Below are 22567 nucleotides of genomic sequence, written 5' to 3' on the forward strand. Positions count from 1 at the left end.
AAATGGGGTAATAATAGTTACACCCCTTAAACATTTTCTCCCTTTGCCAAATTTCAACCACAATCTCCAAAGTATTTTTTTTTTCCATTTATGAAATAGGACAACAGAAAGTAGTAGAAATTGAAGGCATTAGACTGAGAAAGAGGTTAACCTTCCAGCGGAAAAATGACCCTAAACCAACATGCAGACCTGCATGACGCTAGTTCCGCCCACAAGCGGAAGTAGAACAAACGTCGGACAAGCAAACAGTGTTGGGGAATTCAGTGGTTACCTGAAACATTTTAAGAGTAGTTTTTTGTTTTCTTGCCTGTCGTTTTTGCCTCTATTGAAGCAAAATTCTCCAACGAGTCCTATATCAGGTCAGTAAGGTTATTTACTGATTACAACGGAGAAATCAACTTTATAGCTCAAGTCTCACTGGATGTGACTGTGAAAACTGTGGCGGACACATTGTGCACGTAGAAAACGGGTGACTAATAATTTAAATAATACCTGCTTGTGAAAATCTGCCTTCAGGTAAATGCTTAAAAATAAATTAGCATAAAAAGGTGCTCACATGTAAACACAGCAGTTACTGCAGCACGTTTTCACGCTGCTGTAGAGCTGCCATTGGAATTTGCACACATAAAATCAAGCATAACTACCTTCACTTATTGATCTACCAGTTACCTTAGTGCAGACGAAGTGTTAGATGCCCTTCCTCGCAGTTTCATTCAAGTGGACATGAGGTCGACTGCAGGCCTTGATCTATTTCTTGCATTATTCCACACTTTGTTTAGGTTTTGGAAATGTCATAAATTGTATTCCGCCCTCTACACGCTCTGGGTAACGGCTGGTGGGATTGCATGTTCCTCACTGACAACACTGGACCGTGATTTCCCATTATTTTCTTCGAAATCTGTATGACCGCAGCCGTTAGCGACGATAAACCCCCGGCAATGTTCCTCCAGATAAGGGGCGTGTACTTAGGGACAGATTGCGAGCGCCGATTGGTCAGTTTCTGACAAACCCCGTAGAATGACTGACAGGTGGCGCCATGTCAATTGTGCAATTAAAACCCAGACTTAAAGCCAATTAGGAATCTGCTGCAAAACGTAAAAATGAATGCCCACAGATCCAATCTAACTGTGCCTAAGCTATTTACAAAGCTGGTTCAGACATACCCAAACATACCCTGTAATTGCAGCAAAAGTGTGATTCTAGTTCTGACTCAAAGGGCGAGTCAAATTAAACTTTTTTAATTTATAGAAGCAAAAAAAAAATAGATTAAAATTGAGCATTGTTTTACTTAATAGTTGTGCACTATTTCTTGTTCTTATATCAAAGAAAATCACACTAACATATACTTACATTTCTGGCTGCAACCATTGGTTTATAAACGTGTCTAAGGGCAGTTGCCCAGGGTGGCATTAGAAATGGAGCGCACAAGCAGCAGATCTAACTTACTTGCCAGTTGAGCCATAAATACATTTTTATTGGTTTTATGCATGTGCAGTCAATAGGGAGTTGGCGCCCTCTGCTTGCTACTAGGACTATTTTGTGTGCAGGGCAGCAACACATTTTAACCCACCTCTAAATTTAGATATCTTACATTCGTATTGATTGGGGGACTGCAAAAGAGATTTACCCAGGCTCCCATTCATGCAAGAACCACTACTGGTTGTAGCATGTCAAAATTTGAATGGATTCCAGGTGTATTAAATGCGGAAGAAACCCAAGTTATTAATGATACAGTGTTAATCTTAATTAGTTTCCCATTTCAAATATCAGACAAAACCTGACAAATACTCAACGAAATCTTCTACAGGTTGCACTATTTGTTTGTTATAGAAAAACGAATAGTCTATTCATCCAGAAAAAGAAAACGTACACACATTTAGAGGGATGTTTTATAACATATGTGTCACAAAGGCTCGTTTTATTCCCATCTCTTTAGATTAATCTACAAAAATACGAGAGACGACACAGCACAACAGAAAATAGTATTTTCACAGCAAAACAAAGTGAAATGACAATTTGGCACAAATGAGCATGCCCCGTGTCAGATCTTCATTTTCTTTTACTCATACTTAAATACGTGACTTTATTCTCACAGATAGATCCTCTCTTTATTATCTCCAGGCCCGAAATATTTTATCATTCTCCTTCTTTTATATTCTGTCTGTCCTCTCTCTTTTTGTCTCTCTCTCTCACACGCATCCACACGCCCACACACACACACCCCCACACGCCAACACATGATTGTGTACCTTCCATTGCCAGGTAAGACTGATTAAGTACGAACAGGAAAATCGTACAAATTCCTAGAAACACTTGAAAAGACCTTCGTGTTCTTCAAGCATGGAGAACTATTGATCTGGAACATACGGAGAAGAGAGAGTCTGATGCAAACAAAGTCTGGCACTTTGGAAGCAACTTTAAGACTTTTTTTAACACAACCTAATGCAGCGGAATACGACCTGCATGCATTCATTTCATAATGACTGCAGGAGACCTCATATCGTAGTTATCCAGCAGAGTGCATGTCACATATGTTGTCTGAGTTTCTTGACCTATACAGAGATCTTGAATGCCATGATGGTAACTGAAACATAAATTTACCAGCTAAGCATATACTAACACAGGTTTTTATGTTGGGATGACTATATTTTACTAGAAATAATTTAATTGATCAAAAGAAGGTATAGCATAAGAATCTATGATGAGAGTACTCCCTCTGAGCACAAGACTCCATATCTTATAGGAGCTTTATGCTGAAGAGTGAGCTGGGACAGGTGGCCGTACCAGCTTAACAACTTGCTGACGGTCCTTTATTGAAGCTGTGATGTGACATGGTTCAGTGTGGGCTACTTCTAACTCAGCAGAGATTAAAAGCTGCAGTAAATGAGTTAAACATCAAGGAGAAACACTAAAATGTTGTTATGAACAGAGTTGACAAAACGGGAAAACTTGCTGACAAGTCAAAAGAAAACAAGCTGAATCAGTTTCCCTGGTAAAGATGGGAAAAGCCTCTTTATTTATTAAATGTATATGCTCCTGCAGAAATATAATGTTGTACTTGTTATTGTTGATGTTTTCCTTAGAAGAACCCAATCTTTGATTTAAGAACAGTTTTTCATGAGGGGATCCCATTGTAGGATTATTTTTATCAGTAGCAAACTTACTTTCAAGGTCACAAATTCCTGTAAAATAAATAGAACTAAAGCATTTTAATGTTTACTTTTTCATATGCATTTGCGTCTAGGAACTTTAGGTTAGTAATCCATGACCTCATATTCCCTGGGTTATTTAAGTGAATGATGGAGACAACAACTTCTTGTTGCTACTCTTCAAAATATAAAAGTCAAAAGCATGAGAGAAGAGTGGAAAAATTATTGAATTCAACTTTGATTGCAAAGACACTTGTTCCCATTTTTGTTGGAACAATCGGGGGGGGGGTTTTTAGCAAAATGATGGATTTTACATTAAAATGTCAACATAAACATTATTTATGAACGTTTCTGTAGCAGACAGATAAGTAAATTGGTTCTTTTTTGTTTTTAAATGTGCATTAAAATAAAGGTAGCAGGCGGGTGTAATATTCTTTCCATTGCTGTTATTAAAAATATTTTTTTTAAGTTTGAGAGCTGAGAATATCTAGTTTAGGTTTCATTAGCAGTTTCTATTAAACATGAAGTCAAAGCTCCAGCTGCTCAGTCGATCACAACTGTAGCATTCTTCTCCTCTTTATGATGTGCCATGCAGAGAAAGGTGTGTACTGCAGAGTCAAGTACAGCAAACACTCTCAGCGCCGATGAAGCTTTGCTTTCAAAATAACAGCAGGCTGCCCTGGAAAAGACATCTCCTTTATTGTAGCTGATTTATCTCCATAATTCTGCAGCAATTAAACCTTTTAACCCAATCAATCATGCCTTGGGCAATGATACACCCCCTACGCCATCACAGTTGTTTCTGCAGTGACTACCTGGAGGGTCTTTCTAATGTTTGGCACTGTGAATCCAACATCTGTTTCTTCCAAAAGCAGCTAAACTACAGATTAATCAAACAAAGAAAGTGTTAATAGTCCAGATTCTGAGAGATCAGCAAGACTTCTGTACATGTGGCATTGTCCTTTCATGGTCCAGTTTCTGTTACACTTTGCATGCAGTGGTAGGGGAGTTGAGAACCTGTTTATGAAAAAAAATCTACTTTTCTTCTATTGACGCCTTTATTTTACAAAATAGGTTCACAATGATGCTGTATAATATCTCTCTTTTTCTTCCATTTTCAAATTCAATTTCAGTTCTGTTCAGTTTAGAAACGGTTGCCACCTTAAGGCACTTATCAACAAAGCCCTAGAGATGTTGCTCAAATGCTTATCCACCTAAACAAAAATATGCACTACAATTTGAAGAAACGTTTCCCCCGAACCTGTTTCACTATGTGTATGGTGCTCTTTTTGCTGATGCATAGCAGCATTTTATTGCCTTTTGAAACTATGGTGATAGAGTCCCAGTTTGGTATCATTAGCTCATTTAATCAGATCCAGATACTTTGGGAAAATAAGACTTCTGTCTTTCAAACTTACTTCTTACTCCAGAGATATGGAGCATACAAGAGATTGTTGTCACATACAGAGCACAAACAGTACTTGCTATAAACTTTTGCTGTTCCTACAATGTTACTTTATGCCTTTGGCGACCTCTCTAGCTAGTTTCTGTCTTATATTCTTCCTCATCTTGGAGAAATTTTATGTTTCGTTCACTGTAGCCCCATATTTCCTTCAGTTACTGATAATGGCTCACTTCACTTTAATACAGTATACCACAGTTAAGCTCGATAATATTTAATATTACTATCTCTGGTGTATTTTAGATTTTAGATTATTTTTCCCAATCAAGAGGTTTATGAGCTCAAACCGAAGCCAGTACTCTGGCTATGCCACTCCAAAAGCATCAACATTGTCAGAAGAAACGCATCTCCAAAAATTAAAGATTAACTGAAAACTAAATCTGCCTGGGGTATGAATAATTTTGAGAACAACAGAGCTTTTTGTAACTTTTTTCTTACCAAAAATATGTACAATTAAACTAACAAATAAAAACAATCCCTCTAGCTTCATCAAATTCCCTCCAGTTAATGGCAACTGGATGCTGCAGCAGATTGAACTTTGAAATTAGATGAAAAATTGGTTTGACAAAGTTTTAGAGTATTTCTGTGCACACTTATGTAACTGGGGTTATTGCAGCTTCTCACCTTCTATTCCCTCTCTTAAAGATGAATTCATTGTTTTTGCTGAAATGCTAAAATAATCCTATTGAACGGGGGCAATAATTTGCAAATAATTGATCATGGTTGTTTGAAATCACAAGTTGACAAGTTTTCTCAAAGGTTTTAACAAGAATGTCTAAACTTAGGAGAGTCCCTCTATATTTATTTGAGACTATTTAATATGAAAATAGTAATAGTAACGAATCTGAAAAGCTGCAGCACTCATTTCTTCCTGCTGATAAGTACAGCTCACACCTCTACGCTTGTATGTGTAAAGATGCATATGGGTGAGAAGGACTTAAGACTTCCAAACGCTTTAGGTATTAAAGCATTAAAGCTGGGTGTGAAACTAAAAATAGCCTAGGAACCAATTTGCTGAGGACAGCGTGATTTTCTACACGTGACAGGCAACCGGCAACACGCCGCTGTCCCTGGTGCTGAAACTGCGTCCGGTAGAGGTTTTCGTTTTCATTTATAATAAATCGGAGACATCTAACTTTGAATTCTATATGTGCTGGAGCTGCAATAGAACTGGGTTAACGGTTTAAAGCATGATTTTTAATAAAACGCTGTGCAACTGCTAAAACTGTAATTCCTCCAAAGCAACAGTGCGAGGCGCATGCCGAGATTAATTCCGTTCACAGAATGAGAGAGAGAAAGAGAGTTTGATTGATCATGTGGGCTATGGAAGCCTGCGAGAATTGTGGAAAATTGCTGCATAGACGCCCCTTTGGCACCGATCTCGTGGCCAGTGACTCCAAGCCCTTCCGAGGCCAAGCAGCCAACCTGCACCGGCAGCCGGGTATATTTGTTAACACACTCTCCCATTCTTCCGGGTTCTGGACCTCAGAAAGGCAACATGAACTTACCGCAGTTCTCACACAAGATCCTCCCAACATCCTTCTTCAGGTTCTTCCCACTCGTGTCAACGGGCGCGAACGATGCCTTGAAAACCAAGGGCTCGTCCGTGGGGTCCATAAAAAAGATGTACTTGTGGTTCTTTTTCACTTTGGCGCACGGAGCCTCGGATCCGAACTCCCCCACGGTGACGAGCTGCTCCCGCTCCAGACCGCCGCTGTTCAGGGGCCAGACCTCCAGCACTTTGACACTCACACGGTACGGCTCTACGGACGCGTTCCCCGCAGGCGTGGATTGCACCTTGCCCTCGATCACCACGGCGGACCTGTAAGCTTGGTCCTGCAGGGAATTCAGACTCGGGGAGTAGCAGGCGAATGAGACCCCGATGAGCAGCATGGATAGATGCACCGGATCAAGCCTCATGCCGCCTGCTTTGGCTCGGTGGGGGCTGGTCGCGTTGCGGCAGGGCACTGTGGGCTGCGGGGCGATGGCGGTGGACCTGGGTTGAAGGAGGAGAAAGCGAGAAGGCTCCAGCAGTAGCACGGCAGCGCGGCGGACCTTGCATAAGTGTCCATGCCATCGGGATCCGCTGCTTTTTCCCCAAATGCTTTTCAGCGGGTAAACAGCAGCTTTTGCAGCAGGGATGACGCTGGCTTTTAAATCCAGTCACTGCTTCCTACTAATGATAAGGCATTGTAAATGTTTCTTCTTCTTTTTTTTGAGGAAGGAATTGTGAACCCCCTCCCGTCTTCGTTATTCTGCCATAAGACGACGCCACTCTTTATCTTTGCCCCCAAAAATTGCAGTGGGAAGGTGCCGCTGTTATGGTTCTCCGTATCATCTGCAACGGAGGGAAGAGACGCAAAATGCTGCAGTGAAGCACAAGTTGGGGGAGCCTGATCGCAAAACAAAGGGACCCGTTTCATTCCACGAAAACAAAATAGAACAATGATAGAAAATTATAACAATAAAAAAATAAATAAAAGGAATTATTTCTGCACGCCAGCTACAGCGTTAATACGCCGCCTTCCACCGCGGCTCTCTCTCCGCCTCCCCTACCAGCCGCTGACGGAGAGAAAATAAGACCGATCGCCAAGGGGCTCCAAAAAAAAAAAAAAAAAGCAGAATACAAGAAACCGATGGACCAAAAGGGTCTATATCCCCCCCCCTTTTAGTTCTGCATGTCAGTCACTCCATGGTGTTTCTTCAGCGAGGATCTCTTGCTCTAATAAAACAAATGCAAATCCTAAATCCATGGCTCCCCCTCCTTACAACCGCATCCTACTGTAGCCAAGGCATTTCGCAACCTCCCCCCACACCTCCCCCCCAAAAAGAAAGAAAAAAAAAATCATATAGATTAACAACAGGGGTAGGGGGGGGGAAGAAAAAAGAAGCCGCGTATGTAAGTCATGGAACTCTTGCGATGACTAACACTGCGAAAGCGTTTCGGAGTCTTCGGGAGACTGTTCTGAATGAGTTTTGCGTCTCATCCCATTAAGTCATGCCCTGCATTCAGGTCACATTCGCCGCTCTGCCTCGGAAAAAACTGAGGTTGAGGAACCCATGTTTAACCTACACATCTAATTCAGCTGCACTACAAAAGTCCACATCTGAAATCATTAAAAAAAAAAAAAAAAAGCACTGACAGTTTTAGAAATAATAAGAACAAATATTATATTTAAGCTTCTCCTTTTTTATATATGTTTTTAGCGCAGTTTTAGGTTTGCACTTTTGCACAGAGCTTTAAAACTTCAACCAAAATCAAATGGAATCCTTTGTGTTATCATTTGTTTGATAAATGTTATTGACAAACTAACTCAGGGAAGGAAGATGAAGGTTTAGTTTGTGTGCCAAATACACTGCGGATACAGGACGTTGAAGTAGGTATTCACAAAGAGCGACATCTACCGACCATAATGGTCATTCAAAAAAAAGAGCATCCACACATGGAGGGCGCAGCTATGCTACCGTCACTCCGCAGCTTCTCTATAAATTTGGAGTAGTCGAAAAGTTAGATGCACTATACTCAAAGTGTTATATTTTAAATGTTTATTTCTGATGATGTTATGATCAAGAGCTACAACAAAGGAAAATTTCTCAGAAATGTAAGCCATCTTAAGTTAGGGTTCAAACATTCATGGAGACTTCACTGTTGTCAAGCATACAGTCCACATGGAGGATGAGTCACAAAGCTCCATTACTGAATAAGCTTCCAGTAGTTGGCTTCCAGATGGTATGCTTAGTGGAAAGTTTAGTGGAAGGTAAAAATGTGATAGAAAAAGATGCATGAGCAATAGATAATACTGTAACCATGAAAGAATTGTGACGTAAAAGTCATTCTTACTGGAGTTACATGGCATGGACAGTCAGTTCAGGACATGAACTTCAGCTGTTCCAGAATTAAAGTAAGAAGCTTCTAATCTGGGCTATGGTGAAGTAGGACTGCAGTGTTGCTAAGTGATTCAAAGTCTATTTTTCAGTTGAAAGTCAGTCTTGCATTTTAATTAAAAAAAAGGTCTCAGAGTCTAAGGCAGGGGTCTTCAGTTCAGTTTAGATGTGTCTCTGATTCAAAAGCAAGGAAAGGTATCAACAGAACGAACGGCTAGAATTATAAACAAAATTGAATTAAAAGTTGCTTCAGAAGTAGCTGCAGTATGTAACCTTTACAACAATATGTTTATTACATGTTTACGAAATCATGAGACAGATGATCTGTGAAAAGATCAAGCTCCTCCACTTCCTCTTACTGCCATTGGCAGAAACGCACTGCTCCCGGTCAAAAACAACCAATCAGAGCCAGGAGGAGGGTCTTAGCTCAATATGCTAATGGCAGAGAAACAACTTACAGTTCTAGGAAAACTGTTTATCCGCCATCATCGGAGGTCAAGCAAGCTAGCCTGGCTATTCGTGGCGTAGTCTGTTGTGGGGAACTAGCTGTAGGCAAGCAAAGTGCAATGGGGAGAGTGTGAGCAGCACTTACACAAGAGTAATTGACAGCTCTAAGACTGAAGGCAAAGGAACAAGATTTTTTTCACAGATTATCTGTCTCATATCCTACTGTCATGACATGGTGATAGTTTTAACAAACGTAAAAAAAAAAAAAAAAAGCAACAACATATTCAGATATGCTCACTGATGTATACAGAGTATTGCATCTTTTTTGATGCGCTATAGTTTTCCTTCAAATAAATTGTGTTAGTTTTTCTACTTAACTATAAAATAAATTATTGAACACCTCAATGTTTTTATTTTTTCCATATTTTAAATTCTTTGGGCCCATTTGGTCATTCACTACCAAAGAAATCAAGCATAAAAAGTAATCAAAATAAATTATTCAACAAGTGAAGGTATAGATTAAAAAAATGGCACATACATCAAATTTAATTAGATAGTTTATGTAAAAACCTTTTCCGGTAATAAAAACGTCAAATTTTCTTTTGTGTGGAGAAACTACTTATATGCATTTCTCCGCTGTAATTTTGACTCATTCGTCAGAACAAATTATTCACTTTGATCGTCAGTGTTTTACATACAGTACAGACCAAAAGTTTGGACACACCTTCTAATTCAATGGATTTTCTTTATTTTCATGACTATTTATAAGGCAAGAAATCCCACTTATTAACCTGACAGGTTGACCTATGAAGTGAAAACCATTTCAGGTGACTACCTCTTGAAGCTCATCAAGAAAATGCAGAGTGTGTGCAAAGCAGTAATCACAGCAAAAGGTTGCTACTTTGAAGAAACTAGAATATAAGGGGTATTTTCAGTTGTTTTACACTTTTTTGTTTAGTGCATATTTCCACATGTGTTATTCATAGTTTTGATGCCTTCAGTGTGAATCTACAATGTCAATAGTCATGAAAATAAAGGAAACTCATTGAATTAAAAGGTGTGTCCAAACTTTTGGTCTGTACTGTACATTTTCAAATTGATATAGTGCTTGACTTGGTCCTTTTTACAGTTTTGCTTTCTCTCAAACCAAGTAAGAGTTTCACTGGCTGTGTGTTTGGAACTATTGCTCAGAAATCCACATCTTGTTTCATCTTCAAATTTACATCAAAAATGCCCCTGTTCATTTCTCCAATCATCCTCCCTTCAATTATATGAGACTGCCAGCACCATATGTGGTGGACCAGCCCACGCCATAATGTTCCCACCTGCAAAACTGAACCTGTTTTGGTGGTGATATGCAGGTCTAATTATTCCTCCAAACATGATGTATGCACTGAAATCCAAAGAGTTCAATTTTAGCCACAGGTAATTAGATTACATTTTCCCAGTATTTAACTGGCATGTCCAAATCTTCTGCAGCTTTTCCAGTCAGCCTGAAGGGGATTCTTTGTTAGAACATTTATTTGCTAGGTAAATGTAGCAAATAAATGAAGGTGAAGAAAAATGCTCTTGGAAAAAAAAGTAACTGAGTGCAAAGGTGTTGAGGAGAAGCATTCAAAATTTTGAAAGAAATTCATAAAAAACTGAACTTCTGATGTGCTGAAGGTGCTATAAATTGGCTGTTTTTGATTGAGATTTTTATTTTCAAACAGTTACAGTTTGCAAAAGAGTTTGACATTGCGACAGATTCAATCAGCAGGAAGGATGGATTGTTCTTCATAAATTATTGTTGTGGACATAGATATCACATTAAGGACATGTAACACTAGTAGATCTGTAATGACATTATTTCTAAATTAAAGCAAATTTCAAAGTCAAACTTAAATCATTAAAAAATTATTTATAGCAATACATATGAGAGGCCTTTGCTGGTTTGGGGGTCACTAGAAACAAGTTAGTTTGCTTATGGCTTAAGTATACAAAATCAAGTTATTTACCTTAATAATCTGTATAAATGTTCATCACTGTTACTTCAGTTTCCGTGTCTCTGGAGACACGGAAAGCCCTCTGGGCTTCATGCTTAGCTGCTCTCAGTCTCAGAAGTGCTGAAGTTGCAATATTTTAAATCAAGAGCCCATAAACCGGAACTTGACAGAGAAAAATACCAAACATATTTGGAAGCAGTTGCTAAATGTAGCCACAGCTCAAGCTTTGTGAATGTCTCCCACACTCTTAAATGAGCTTTGCTTCTCAGGCCTCCCTTTGTGTTGCCTTTTCCATCAACCTAGTTTGTTTTGCTTTGGTAGAACAGGCTGCTTTATTGATGATATTTTGTGACGTGTTCTTCTTGTGAATATTAATGACTGTCTGCTGGACAACTGTCAAAACAGCACTGCTCCATATCTTGTTTAGGCTACAATGTCCCAATAACATGACGTTTCTACATGGAAAGTCCATTTTATTGATATTAAATTCAAATTAAAAAATATATTATAGATCTCAAAGCAAAATTGAGATCAGTAATGATCTCAAATGTGGCTCAATGTTGGCTTTTCATTAATTTTGAGCCATAATGATCAAATTTAGATGACATAAATACTTAAACTATCGCCATTTGTGTACAGGATGTAATGATGAGTTTCATATTTTTTTTTATGAATTACTAAAATAAGTTAACTTTCTTATGATAGTCTGAATTATTGATATGAACTTGTCAATTCCAAACTTATCTTTCTCAGCAGACCCTTAGATCAGCTGACCAGCTGCTTTTAGTTGCCCTCCAAAAAATTAAGAGTCAATGGAATTTTAGAGTGGATGTGTCTTTTTCTGTTTTGGCTACTAAACTTTGGAAAACATATTTTATCTATTTTATTATTGTGCAGCACCTTGGACAAACTTGCTAAATATGCTTCACAATAAATTAAATGAGTATAAATTTAGACAAGTGGAGTTGTAGGAAGAGGCAGACTTAACTGGGGACGCCCAAAATTATATTTTGCTTTGGGTATCATTTTTGCTTTAGGATATTGTAAAGCATTAAAGCATTACAATATCCTCAGGAAGTGCAGGATAATGCAGAATAATTCTTACGTGAAGGTGACGCAAATTAATGACAGAAGTCATTAAAAAGCTGAAACATTTACAAGTACCGCTTACCTTTATGCATATTTCCTACCCAACATTTCAAGCAAAGCCTGCAATTCTTCTCCTCCACCAAAGTGAGGCATCGTTCACCACTTTACGCGTTGACATCAGCGGCACAACGTGCGGCGCCGAACTAGTGCGTGTGTCGCTCGGCGTGCCACGACTCGCCGTTTCTGGTCCATCTTGCGAAGCAGGCAGATGTAGTGTTGTGTGCTGCTAAAGAAGGGGCCGTTCGAGCGTCCGTCCATGAGTCCTCCGCCTCGTCTCGTCGCCTGCGTTGCGTTGTCTAGGTTGTAAAAGGCTCTCGGCCCCCGCAGACGGAGCTGCGGGGAGGGGGGGGGAAAGAAAGGTAAGGTTACAGCAGGAAATCCACGGTCTGTGGAACGAAATTCTGTGCGTATAGTTGCGATTTGGGTTATCATAGCCGCCCTATCGAAGTGCCGTGACGTGCGACCGAGCATATGACAGCGCTCTGCAGAGTTTCCAAAGCATGACATCTTAACATATGGCTGATCGGGAGCGGCGACGGAGCTGTCGTCTGGAGCGTCGCCACGCAGCTTTTCAGTGCCGGGATGTAGGGCAAAACTTTGTGAGGGGATTACGGGGTCTGGCTTACACTAACTGCGACAGCACCTTATTATTGAGACAGAAGCCGGTTTTGGATCCGAACAGAAATACTTTTTTTTTTGTCCACCATTTAAAAAAAACAAAACAACAACACCTCAATAAATATAAGGTGACCCACTGACGGCATGTAAATAAGTTGATAGGTCGGTTGTTCGTATACTGGAGCAATAAATGAATCAGCCAGCAAGGAAAGAAAGGAGGGGTGGGGGGTGCAGGGTCTATGAAACAAATATGTTGACCAGGTTTTTGGATCTAAAACTTAACAACTGAAGTTTGGTTGTTTCCTCGCCCAGTTGATGTGCAGTCCGCAAAACGTCGCGGCATTCATAAAACCGTGGTTATACTCTTGAGAAACGTTAATTACACAACAATTAGACTTATGTGCGTCACAGTTGTCCTCTGTATATAAATAAAATAAATAAATGTAAAAAATAAATAGAAAAAAATTTAAAATCCGCTTATTTTAGGATAAAAACAATACACGTATTTTAAACTAAAATAAATAAATAAATAAATATCTGATAGATTGTCACAACTAATCATTTTTTCACGCAAAAATGTTTCATTTTATACCTGCTTCACGGATCATTCTTGGACAGCATCCAGTATAAAACGAGCCCGTTTTCGCGCTCTAAAATATGAATACGCTACGTGATATAGTAGAATGGGATTCAGAAAGATAACCATTAGTTTTCATGTCAGAAAAGTAATGGTTAGAGAAAGAAATGTAACAAAAGAAAACTGACCAAATCTCTCTAGGCCTTCAACATACAGTCTCAGCGCATCTCAAAATTTTAATTCAGACATCGACTTATGAATTTATTTTACTTACATAGACTTGCATTGATAAGGAATATAAATGAGCCATCACTTAAGATATTAATATCATCAGTATTTTTATTGCTCTGGGTATCAAAACTAATTATTTGCTCTTAAAAATATTTATTTTGTGGGTTTTTTTTGTCATTTTGGATTTTTTAAATCTTTTGCTTAATATTTTATTCCTCATTAACAGTTTTTTAAAAACTAATTTTGGATGTAAAACGGTGAACAAAGTTTCATATCTAAGCAATTAGCAGTATTGTTTGGGTGTTAGACTACCTTTCATCCGGGACCTTCAAAGTACCTTTGGAAAGCGTATATAAATATTCCCTTTCAACAGAAAATACTGAATTACTCTTTTATGATATGGCCTTCAATGTATGTAAAAAAAAAAATAGTTTGCTATTATTATTAAAAGTAACTTATATTAAATGTGAAACGGAGGGAAAAAAAAGATTAGACCGTAACCTCATAAGTCAATGTTTGGGCCAAAAACAATAATCACGTTTTTTTTTATTTATTTATTTATTTTACAATTTTATTTCATAGAAATTGTGTTCATCTCAGTGAAACGGCCTGTTGACGATGTGACCTATTATTGTTATCCTTTGTTTTGTTTTTAGAAATGAATTTTATTTGAACATTAATTGAAGCACGGCAAAACATCTGCTTAAAATGGCGTTAAAAGACATTTAAAATAGTTCAAATAAAAATTAACCAACGGTTAATCATATAGTGGACCAGAAACAGCTAAATGTATATTTTTCCCACCTATTTTTATTTACGATATGACTGGCAGAAAACGACGACTTCCCCTTTTTTTAAAAAAAAAATATATATATATAGATATACATTTTAACTTCGATAAATGCATTCATTATGCATTATTTTACATTTTTAGTTATTTGTTGTTGTTTTTTCATTTTATTATAAAAGTTGTATTAGTTCTAGTTGAATAGTTGGGTACGACAGTGTGCAGAAAAAATGTGTTCCAGTTAATATACGCGTCCTTCCAGAAAGGGGGTAGAACTCCATAGGCTGCAGGTTTTTTTTATTTATTTATTTTTATTTTTTTTGTGCGCTCTGCAGGAGATGCGTCGCCCAATTAGCTACTTTAGACAACACATATACAAATTACTTATCACGCTGGCAACAGTTTTTGAATGTAAATGCCTTCATTCAAAGTTGACCGTGCCTTTTGGCAAAATGTGACTTAACTGTGACCAAATGCTACTGATCGTGGTTCCACTGCACAGCAAGGGCGTGCAGTGTCACTCAGCAGACATTTACAAAGAAAGATCTGCCACCTGACTCGTGAGTGTGGAAAACCCGTGGAGTGGCTCGTAAACGGTGTGCGGTCATACAGCGGGGAGGAGAGAGGCCGCTGTGCTAATTAAAGGCCCCAAGCAACGTGGCAACCGCCAGTATCAATACGGCGGCAGTCAATGTTGTCTTTAACGTAAATATTAAAATAAATAAGTTTTTTTTTTTTTTTATTTCCCAAAGGTTGAGGTTACAAGCGTACCATAACTGTTCAGTTTAAAATGGAGGGGACCTGAATGAACGCACCGAACCAGTCGGTCGGATTCTGCAAATTTCTTCCTTTGTCTTGTTTTCAATCATTTGGAGAAAGTGACTTGATGACTCACTATAGCCATGCCGAGATCATTATGGAAATGTGTGAAGATTCCTTAATTATAAAAGGGAGAATGTTCACATTTTCATGATAAGTCAGTCAACCCGATGACTCTTTGCTGGAAAAGAGAGGTGGGTCTAATCTGTTCTACAGACACAGAACACCACATCTCTGCCGCCCAAAAACAGACATGATTGGACTGACCTATGATTTATTTATTTTATTTTTATTTTTGCCTTTATGTGCCCGCAGGGTACTGTGAAACGAAAACGCAATTTAAATAAACAGCGTTGAGGCAATTACAACCTTTGATGTGATTTTGAAAAGATTTTAAAAACACACAGATACACACATTATATATATATATATATATATATATATGGCATAAGCCAAAGTATTATATAACACTTTGGCAAGTTAGTTACATACAATCTAATGCTTTTCAGGTAATCAGCATTAGAAAAAGAAAGTAGGGTCTTCCCACGAAGAAAAAGTACCAGTTCTTTCGTCGAGTGTCCTGAAGAATCGAAACTGATATTAATCTGTGGAATTCGTAAGTTTCGTTTCGCATGAAGCGAAAAGATAGCTCCTGACATTAGGAAAACACCGGGAGATGGAGAACTCAGCAGCAGCATTCGATCTGCATTAACGCACCCTCCCTTTCCCTTTCCTCGCTGTTTTATACCTCTGTGTAGATCTCGCGAGAGCTCCGAGCACGGGCTCAGCTGGCCGTGGCTTTGCAGCAGACGGAAGGAGAAGGCAGGCGAGGCAGGCAGGCAGCATCATGGCGGACAGAGACAGTGGAAGTGAGCAGGGAGGAGCGGCCACGGGCCCAGGCTTCGGCTCCATGCACCTAGCGGCAGGAGGGGCGGGCTCGGCTTCCGGGCTCCAGCATGAGACGCAGGAGCTGGCGTCAAAGCGGGTCGACATCCAGAACAAGCGCTTCTATTTGGACGTTAAGCAGAACGCGAAGGGCCGCTTCTTGAAGATAGCCGAAGTCGGGGCCGGCGGAAACAAGAGCCGCCTCACTCTCTCCATGTCCGTGGCGGTCGAGTTCCGAGACTACTTGGGGGACTTCATCGAGCACTACGCCCAGCTGGGACCGAGCAACCCTGGGATGGTACAGGACGAGCCCAGGCGGGCGCTGAAAAGTGAGTTCCTGGTCCGGGAGAATCGGAAATACTATATGGATCTGAAAGAGAACCAGAGAGGACGGTTTCTGCGGATCAGACAGACCGTTAACCGGGGGCCCGGGTTGGGATCGACGCAAGGCCAGACGATCGCTCTGCCCGCGCAGGGACTTATTGAGTTTCGCGACGCTCTGGCTAAACTTATTGACGATTACGGCGTAGAGGACGAGCCCGCGGAACTGCCGGAGGGGTCGTCGTTGACTGTGGACAACAAGCGGTTTTTCTTCGACGTCGGCTCCAATAAGTACGGCGTGTTTATGAGGGTGAGCGAGGTGAAGCCCACCTACCGCAACTCTATCACGGTGCCCTACAAAGTGTGGTCCAAATTCGGGAATACCTTCTGTAAATACGCCGAGGATATGAAGAAGATCCAGGAGAAGCAGCGGGAGAAGAGGGCATGCGAGCTGCAGCAACAAGAGGAGATGCAGGCGGACGATGGGGACGAGGATTGATAATAGAGAAAACGTGCAAGAGTAACGAAAAATAACAAGAGAATTAAAGTAAAAACTCTACTGTATAAAGAAAGAATCTAAATATTTTAACTGTAAAGGTTTAACTCCAAGGGAGCATCACTCTCAGTATAAGAAACCACAACCTGACAGTTATGACATGTTGTCACTCATCGCTGGATGTTACCCCACTTATCACCATTAATACAGTAACAGGCTGCTAAACAAAGTAATAACATTATATTTGAACATTGATTCCTACTTGACAAACAATATTGAACGGAGTGTTTATTTCCCTTATTAACAGAGAACTTTTGTACCAGTTAAAGCTATTGTTAAAAAAAGAAAAAAAAGGAGAAGACAAAGTGTTTGCAATGTTCAAACGGAAATATGAGGAGGGCGGGGGTCCTTTACATGTGAGCTAATGACTTCAGCACAAATCAGATATTTTAATTTTTCAAAAAAAACGAACAAAATTCCAAATCTTTGTAAAAGGTTGTCACATGTACTTGCCATCCTATTTACCTTTACCTGTGAGTGGAGATGTGTTTACACATAAATCATATATGAGGGCTAGGCCTGCTATGGAAAGTGGTTAGATGTCATGCAGTATATTTTAGAAAAAAAGGAATATATAGGCATTTTCATGAAATGAAATAAGTGCTATCTTTGTTGTGCAATATGCATTTCAGATAAATCGATTTATATTGAACTGGTCAACAGTTGACATGGCCGTTGGTAGAGGCATTCAAAGAAATATAGATATTGTAATTTTTCATTTTTTTTTGTTTGAGTTGAAATTGTTGCCATGCAAATCGATATATTATAGACTACCTTTCTGTCTCGTTGTTGATGCAATGTGGTAATTATAAAAGGTACGTTATGTGTTTTTTATAGAGGAAATGCAGTGACAACATGTAGCAATTTGCCCTATTTGCAAATTATTTAACAAGACGCACGTCCGAACACATGAGCTGTGTTAATTGGCCCAGTTAAATGCAGAGACGCATTGAAATGAGTGGAAATGGAGATGCACCGATCACGATCCAGCCAGCTACTTCTTTTGTGTTTATCACGTTCTATTAGAAATGAAAGGCATTATAATTTTTCTGATGTCTTTTAGATGTACTTTTTAAAGTTTTAAAAAGAATTTCAAAGTACATGCTATTTGTTGATGCGTTTTTTTTTTTTTTTATGCATTTAGAGAATAGAAAAAGCTTCTTTTTTTCCCCCCCCCATTACTTGACCTGCATATAACCGATCAGAGTCGATCACGGCACAGTCGTCTGATTCCGATCGATTGTTTGGTGCATCTCGACCCTAAAGGTAACTTTCTGTTGACATGTTTCGTCTTTAGAGATGCACCGATCACTTTTTATTTTGGCCAGTAACGTTGTGTGATTTTCTTTAAACTTCGCCATGTGGATGTTTAACCGACTCCAAATTGCAACATGTGCTGCCAGCTTTTGGTGGGGAGAGGTCATCATCTGGGTAAATGATCGGTGCATTTCTATCTGAAACATCTTTTCGTGATCTTGTTCAGTCATAAGAGTCTACATGGTGCCAAGGAGTGCTATTGCTGCATGTTAACCTGCACTATATGAACCGTTTCATTGATACGAATCTCAAGTTTGAGTACTTATCCAAAAGGCTTTGGCATAGTTAAAGCAGAAATGGTAATCGGAATATCACCGTTGGTTTAGAAGGAGGCCCCTCATTCCCCCCTCCCCCCCTATGTGCACACCTGGCTCAGCTGAGGAGGAGGAAGATGATGAGGAGGGGGTTTAGTCACCTGTTGGTGGTTCTCCAACTTTAGCCCTACAAGTTTAAGGTCTGAGTGGTTACTCTCGATGCACGCTTGCAGCTTTACGTCAGATTTGGGATTGGAGGCAGTCTGGTCTATTTGTAAATATTCGGGCTGCCACTTGTTAAAAAGACTGGTTCTGGAACCAGTTCAGTCGCATCTCATAGATGTTCGATAGCAGTTTTATAAACTCTTTTGTCAGTAAACTCCAGAGAAACTGGCAACAATCAGATTATTTCAGATTTACCTCATCATTGAATCGAACGATTGCTCCCGCCTTCCAATTGACTGGAAACCAGCAAAACTAGATTGTCCTTTTCCTTGACCACCTTATTTTTCAGGAGCATCCGGATTAAAGCCTAAACCACATCTGTACGGGGGAGCGTCCACTTTCAGCATGTAAAACAACCTGGTGCCTTACACACTCCGCATGCTTACATGCTGGCCTGGTGCTTTGGATTGCAGTTTTAGCTTTTCTTTTTCACGCTTCGTTTTCTTCTTCTTCCAGTTTTGTCTCGGCCCCCTTGTGTGCTAGCGCACGACTCGTGGTGCTAAAAGGGTTTGCTGCAAATCCTGGGAGCAGAATTCTTAACTCTCTTTCTGCTACCTTCCTTCCCTATATAACTCCATTGCCATCCCCTTTTTTAGCCATCCAGGTATCGGCCTACATGTAAACATGGAAGGGGGTGGTCACCTCGATGCAAGACGATGCAGAGGGGCAGGCTTGTGTCTCGCTGAGCGGGGGCTAATTGTGTGAAATAAGACCTCGACGGTAAGCCCCCACCCCACTTAAATTGCTAATTTTCCAGCTAACATGGTTAAGTGGTGGTTATATGTGGCAGTAAATGGGGAGTAGCGAACATAATAATAATTCTTTTTCCTCTAATTTAAATGTAACTACCTTTTCAGCATTATTCCACTTTATTTGTGATTTTGGAATGTTTTTGCCCATAAAAGAAAGAGATATATCTATTTTATTTTTGTTTTCCTGTGCAACATTTCATCACTGTGTGCAATATCATATGTGCCAATGGTGGCAATATATGTATATCAATTAAATATATGATTATAATTTGAAAAGCATGTGACTGAATTCCATGTGTTTTTCTCATGAAGGAGTCGTACGCCTTTATTTGCACTCAAAGTTTCACCCTGGAGAGAGAAAGAGAAAAAAAAAAAAGCGGAAACCAAGGGTCTTAGCAGCCTGTTGGGTCAAGCGGTTCACATATGTACTTTAACTTGAAACAGAACATTGTCACTGCAAATGTGTCCCTCTAAGAAAAGGGTCGTGGGTTGTTGAAGATAGACTATAAACATCCGAATGGAGGTCGTTTTTGTTTTTGGTTTTTTTGGTTTTTTATGAAAGAAAAAAAAAAAGAAGAAATCTCTATTTTTAGCTTTAAGCTAAGAAAAGGTGCTTCAGTCTAATCCTCATTAAGATGTGTGGTGAACTGTCTTCTGTGGTTGTTGTGTGTAGCACTTTGCTTTTCCCAGGTTAATGAAACGCCTGACCAATACTTGTTTAACAATGATCTCATCAAAGAATGTCGTTCTTTCTCTTATGTTGCCTCTTTGTTTTGTTGTTTTTGTTTTTGTTCAGATGGTATATATGATTTGCTCATTTGATGCATTAAGTATAATTTATGTACATTTGACAAATTTAAAAGAAAGAATAAATTTATTTCTCCCACTATGTCTTCCTCCCGCCCCCAATGTTTTGTTTCCTGTGCAGGAGGGTCGGGGAGCAAGAAAAAGTTTATTTTTGATCTAGTGTTGTCTACAATGTCTGAATCTGCGTTTGCAATGATACTAATCACTAGAGCTTAATTTTACAGCCTCCAACATGCAAACCTTTCAACTATTTAATGACTTATGTCTTCTTGGAAAATTTCAAAGTACTGTATATGTAATAAATGCCAGGCTGTAAAATAAAGCATTACTTTGTTCTCTAATCATCTGGACTGACTGGGATTTGTGGTCCTCTACATCTATCACATTTCTGTTTAACCCTTTAATGCTTGATACAAGTTTAAAAAAAAAAAATCTGTAGCTCAATTGTTTTTGACAAGATATTCATCTCTTTGCATGATTATATTGCTAAATTATACTAACAATGTCCAGACTTGATGTCCAGAGTCAAAAAAATATTTTCTTTTGAATTGTTTTAATTAAGCAATATAGGATGGCCTTTGAGAAGGAACATCCTGTTTAAGGACATGCTACTGTATCCTAATTGGAATTAAGTCCAGACTGACTGTTGGTAGAGTTTTTGTTTGTTTTATTAAGTCCTTGGAAATTCTGATATGGCTTCAGTATAACAGAAGATGTACGTTTGCAAAACAAAATATTTTTTTTCTCTCTCAACTTCATGGAACATTTTCCCAAGAGTCTTGGGGATCATAAAGATGTTTTATGGCAAAAATTAAATGGTACTTTATGCATTTTTGGTTGCTTAGAACTGATGAGGACTGAGGATGTAGTTAGCATAAGTGATGTCAATTTTTCTTTAAAAATTTTCAGTCAGTTAATTTATTTGACAAGTGTCAGCAATTAGTTGTTTTTTTTTACTTACGGTTGATTTGGATAGCTTTTGTTTGTTTGTCCTTAACACATCAAATATTCTTTCAAAATTTCTTTTTATTCACTCAGGTTATCTTTGATATTAAAATCTGTGTGCAGCATTCTGTCCGTACCTAAATTATGACTTTTGTTGAACACATGTTTTTACCACCAGACTCTAAAGAAAAAAAAATTTCTCCTTTATATTTTAAAAGAATTTTAAGCTCCATTATAAGGGACACGCAACTTTTGAACTGTACTTGTGCTAGCCGCTAGATGGCGGAAATCAAGAAAAGGACTCAATGCAGTATGCTTTGATGAAGGTAACATTTTTAGAGACATTGGGTCTCAGAAATCCTCTTGACCGAAATGATATCTTATAGAAATGATTGGTTTTAGGGTCAAAATACAATAACAAGTTGATGTTGACTCACGGCACACGCAAGTTTACTTCAGGAAATAATTGAATTGATTTTTGATTTCCAATCGCATTTGGCTCTTCACAATGCATTCTGAAAAAAACCCACAGAAACCTAAGATATACCTGCATTACCCTTCCAAAGCCACCACGGTGAGTGTTTCATGCACATTCGCGGGCCTTTCTGTAGAATACGTATCATGAAATTGCTTAAACTTACTTTTGGCAAGGGGTGAACACGAGGAAATCAAGACTCTTTTCAGCAAAGACGCTAACTAGTGTATACCAACACGACTCGTTATGTAGGTTCTGGGTTGAACTCGAAGAGGTTTTAATTTGAAACAGAAAGGACATAAAGACAGTAGGCCGTGAAAGGAGGTCAAATTTATATTTTATTTCAGTCGAAAATTACCTCTATCAACTGATGGTCCTGCTACACCTCCTTAGTTAAAATTGGATGCTTTTTGCTTGCTGTAAAGGTGTCTGCTTCCATATTTACTTGTGGTGACATGGCCAACATTTATACCGTCGTGTGGTGGTAGTATGTGTGCGAGGGGCGATGATTTTGTTTATAATGTCGCTGGCGTTTGTTGTAAATGAACTTTAATTTTCTGCTGTTGTCGGGGCCAGGCTTTGCCGGTGACGTAATTCATTGCAGGGACATTTTCTTTACGGCCGCTAGATGGAGACCTTTACCCATGAATGACTGGCTGAGCGAAAGTTCTAACTCGAAATTTCAGCCAACAGTAGGAACCTTAGAAAATTGATTTGTTATGGAACAAAGGGAGATATCATTCATTCGTCTTTCAACAGGTATATATGATTAATGTTTGTTTTACAGTGTGGTGCAAAACTACAGTGTATTTCGCATGGAATGGTTACATTGTTTAAATAGGCATTTACAAATCTTTTCGAAATGCCAAAACCTGACCTAATTTAGCTACATTTCACAGCAGTAGTGGCGTTTTTGGAAAA

General features: G+C 39.1%; 2 protein-coding genes and 1 long non-coding RNA gene across 6 annotated transcripts in view; 2 read left to right on the forward strand and 1 right to left on the reverse strand.

Moving 5' to 3' along the window:
* Positions 1–6657, reverse strand: part of nrg2a (neuregulin 2a) — an 84143-nt gene extending 77486 nt beyond the window's left edge. For 2 of the 3 annotated variants that reach the window (XM_028031095.1, XM_028031094.1), the window contains exon 1: positions 6120–6657. In XM_028031095.1, coding sequence (XP_027886896.1) covers positions 6120–6531 — 412 coding nt within the window. In that variant the 5' untranslated portion in view covers positions 6532–6657. Of the gene's footprint in view, positions 1–669; positions 899–6119 lie in introns of those variants that run through there. The other variant, XM_028031100.1, reaches the window with a different exon arrangement.
* Positions 6588–7229, forward strand: LOC114152933 (uncharacterized). The gene is made up of 2 exons (XR_003597244.1): positions 6588–6726; positions 6832–7229. It is a non-coding gene; the product is annotated as an uncharacterized LOC114152933 (long non-coding RNA).
* Positions 7230–12254: 5025 nt separating this feature from the next.
* On the forward strand, positions 12255–20567 carry puraa (purine-rich element binding protein Aa). Of its 2 annotated transcripts, none has more exons than XM_028031606.1 (2): positions 12255–12441; positions 15868–20567. In XM_028031606.1, exon 2 carries the CDS (start codon positions 15957–15959, stop codon positions 16812–16814), a length of 858 nt encoding a protein of 285 aa, XP_027887407.1. In that variant the 5' UTR covers positions 12255–12441; positions 15868–15956; the 3' UTR covers positions 16815–20567. The 2 variants fall into 2 exon arrangements, with proteins under 2 accessions (XP_027887407.1, XP_027887406.1); XM_028031605.1 differs by having other exon boundaries at positions 12255–12436.
* Positions 20568–22567: the final 2000 nt, after the last annotated feature.

Source organism: Xiphophorus couchianus, chromosome 11 (genome assembly GCF_001444195.1).
Source record: "Xiphophorus couchianus chromosome 11, X_couchianus-1.0, whole genome shotgun sequence".
Lineage (NCBI taxonomy): Eukaryota > Metazoa > Chordata > Actinopteri > Cyprinodontiformes > Poeciliidae > Xiphophorus > Xiphophorus couchianus.

Bases quoted from the DNA above. Each gene is read 5' to 3' on its own strand.
- puraa (XM_028031606.1), top strand. From the start codon at position 15,957: ATGGCGGACAGAGACAGTGGAAGTGAGCAGGGAGGAGCGGCCACGGGC.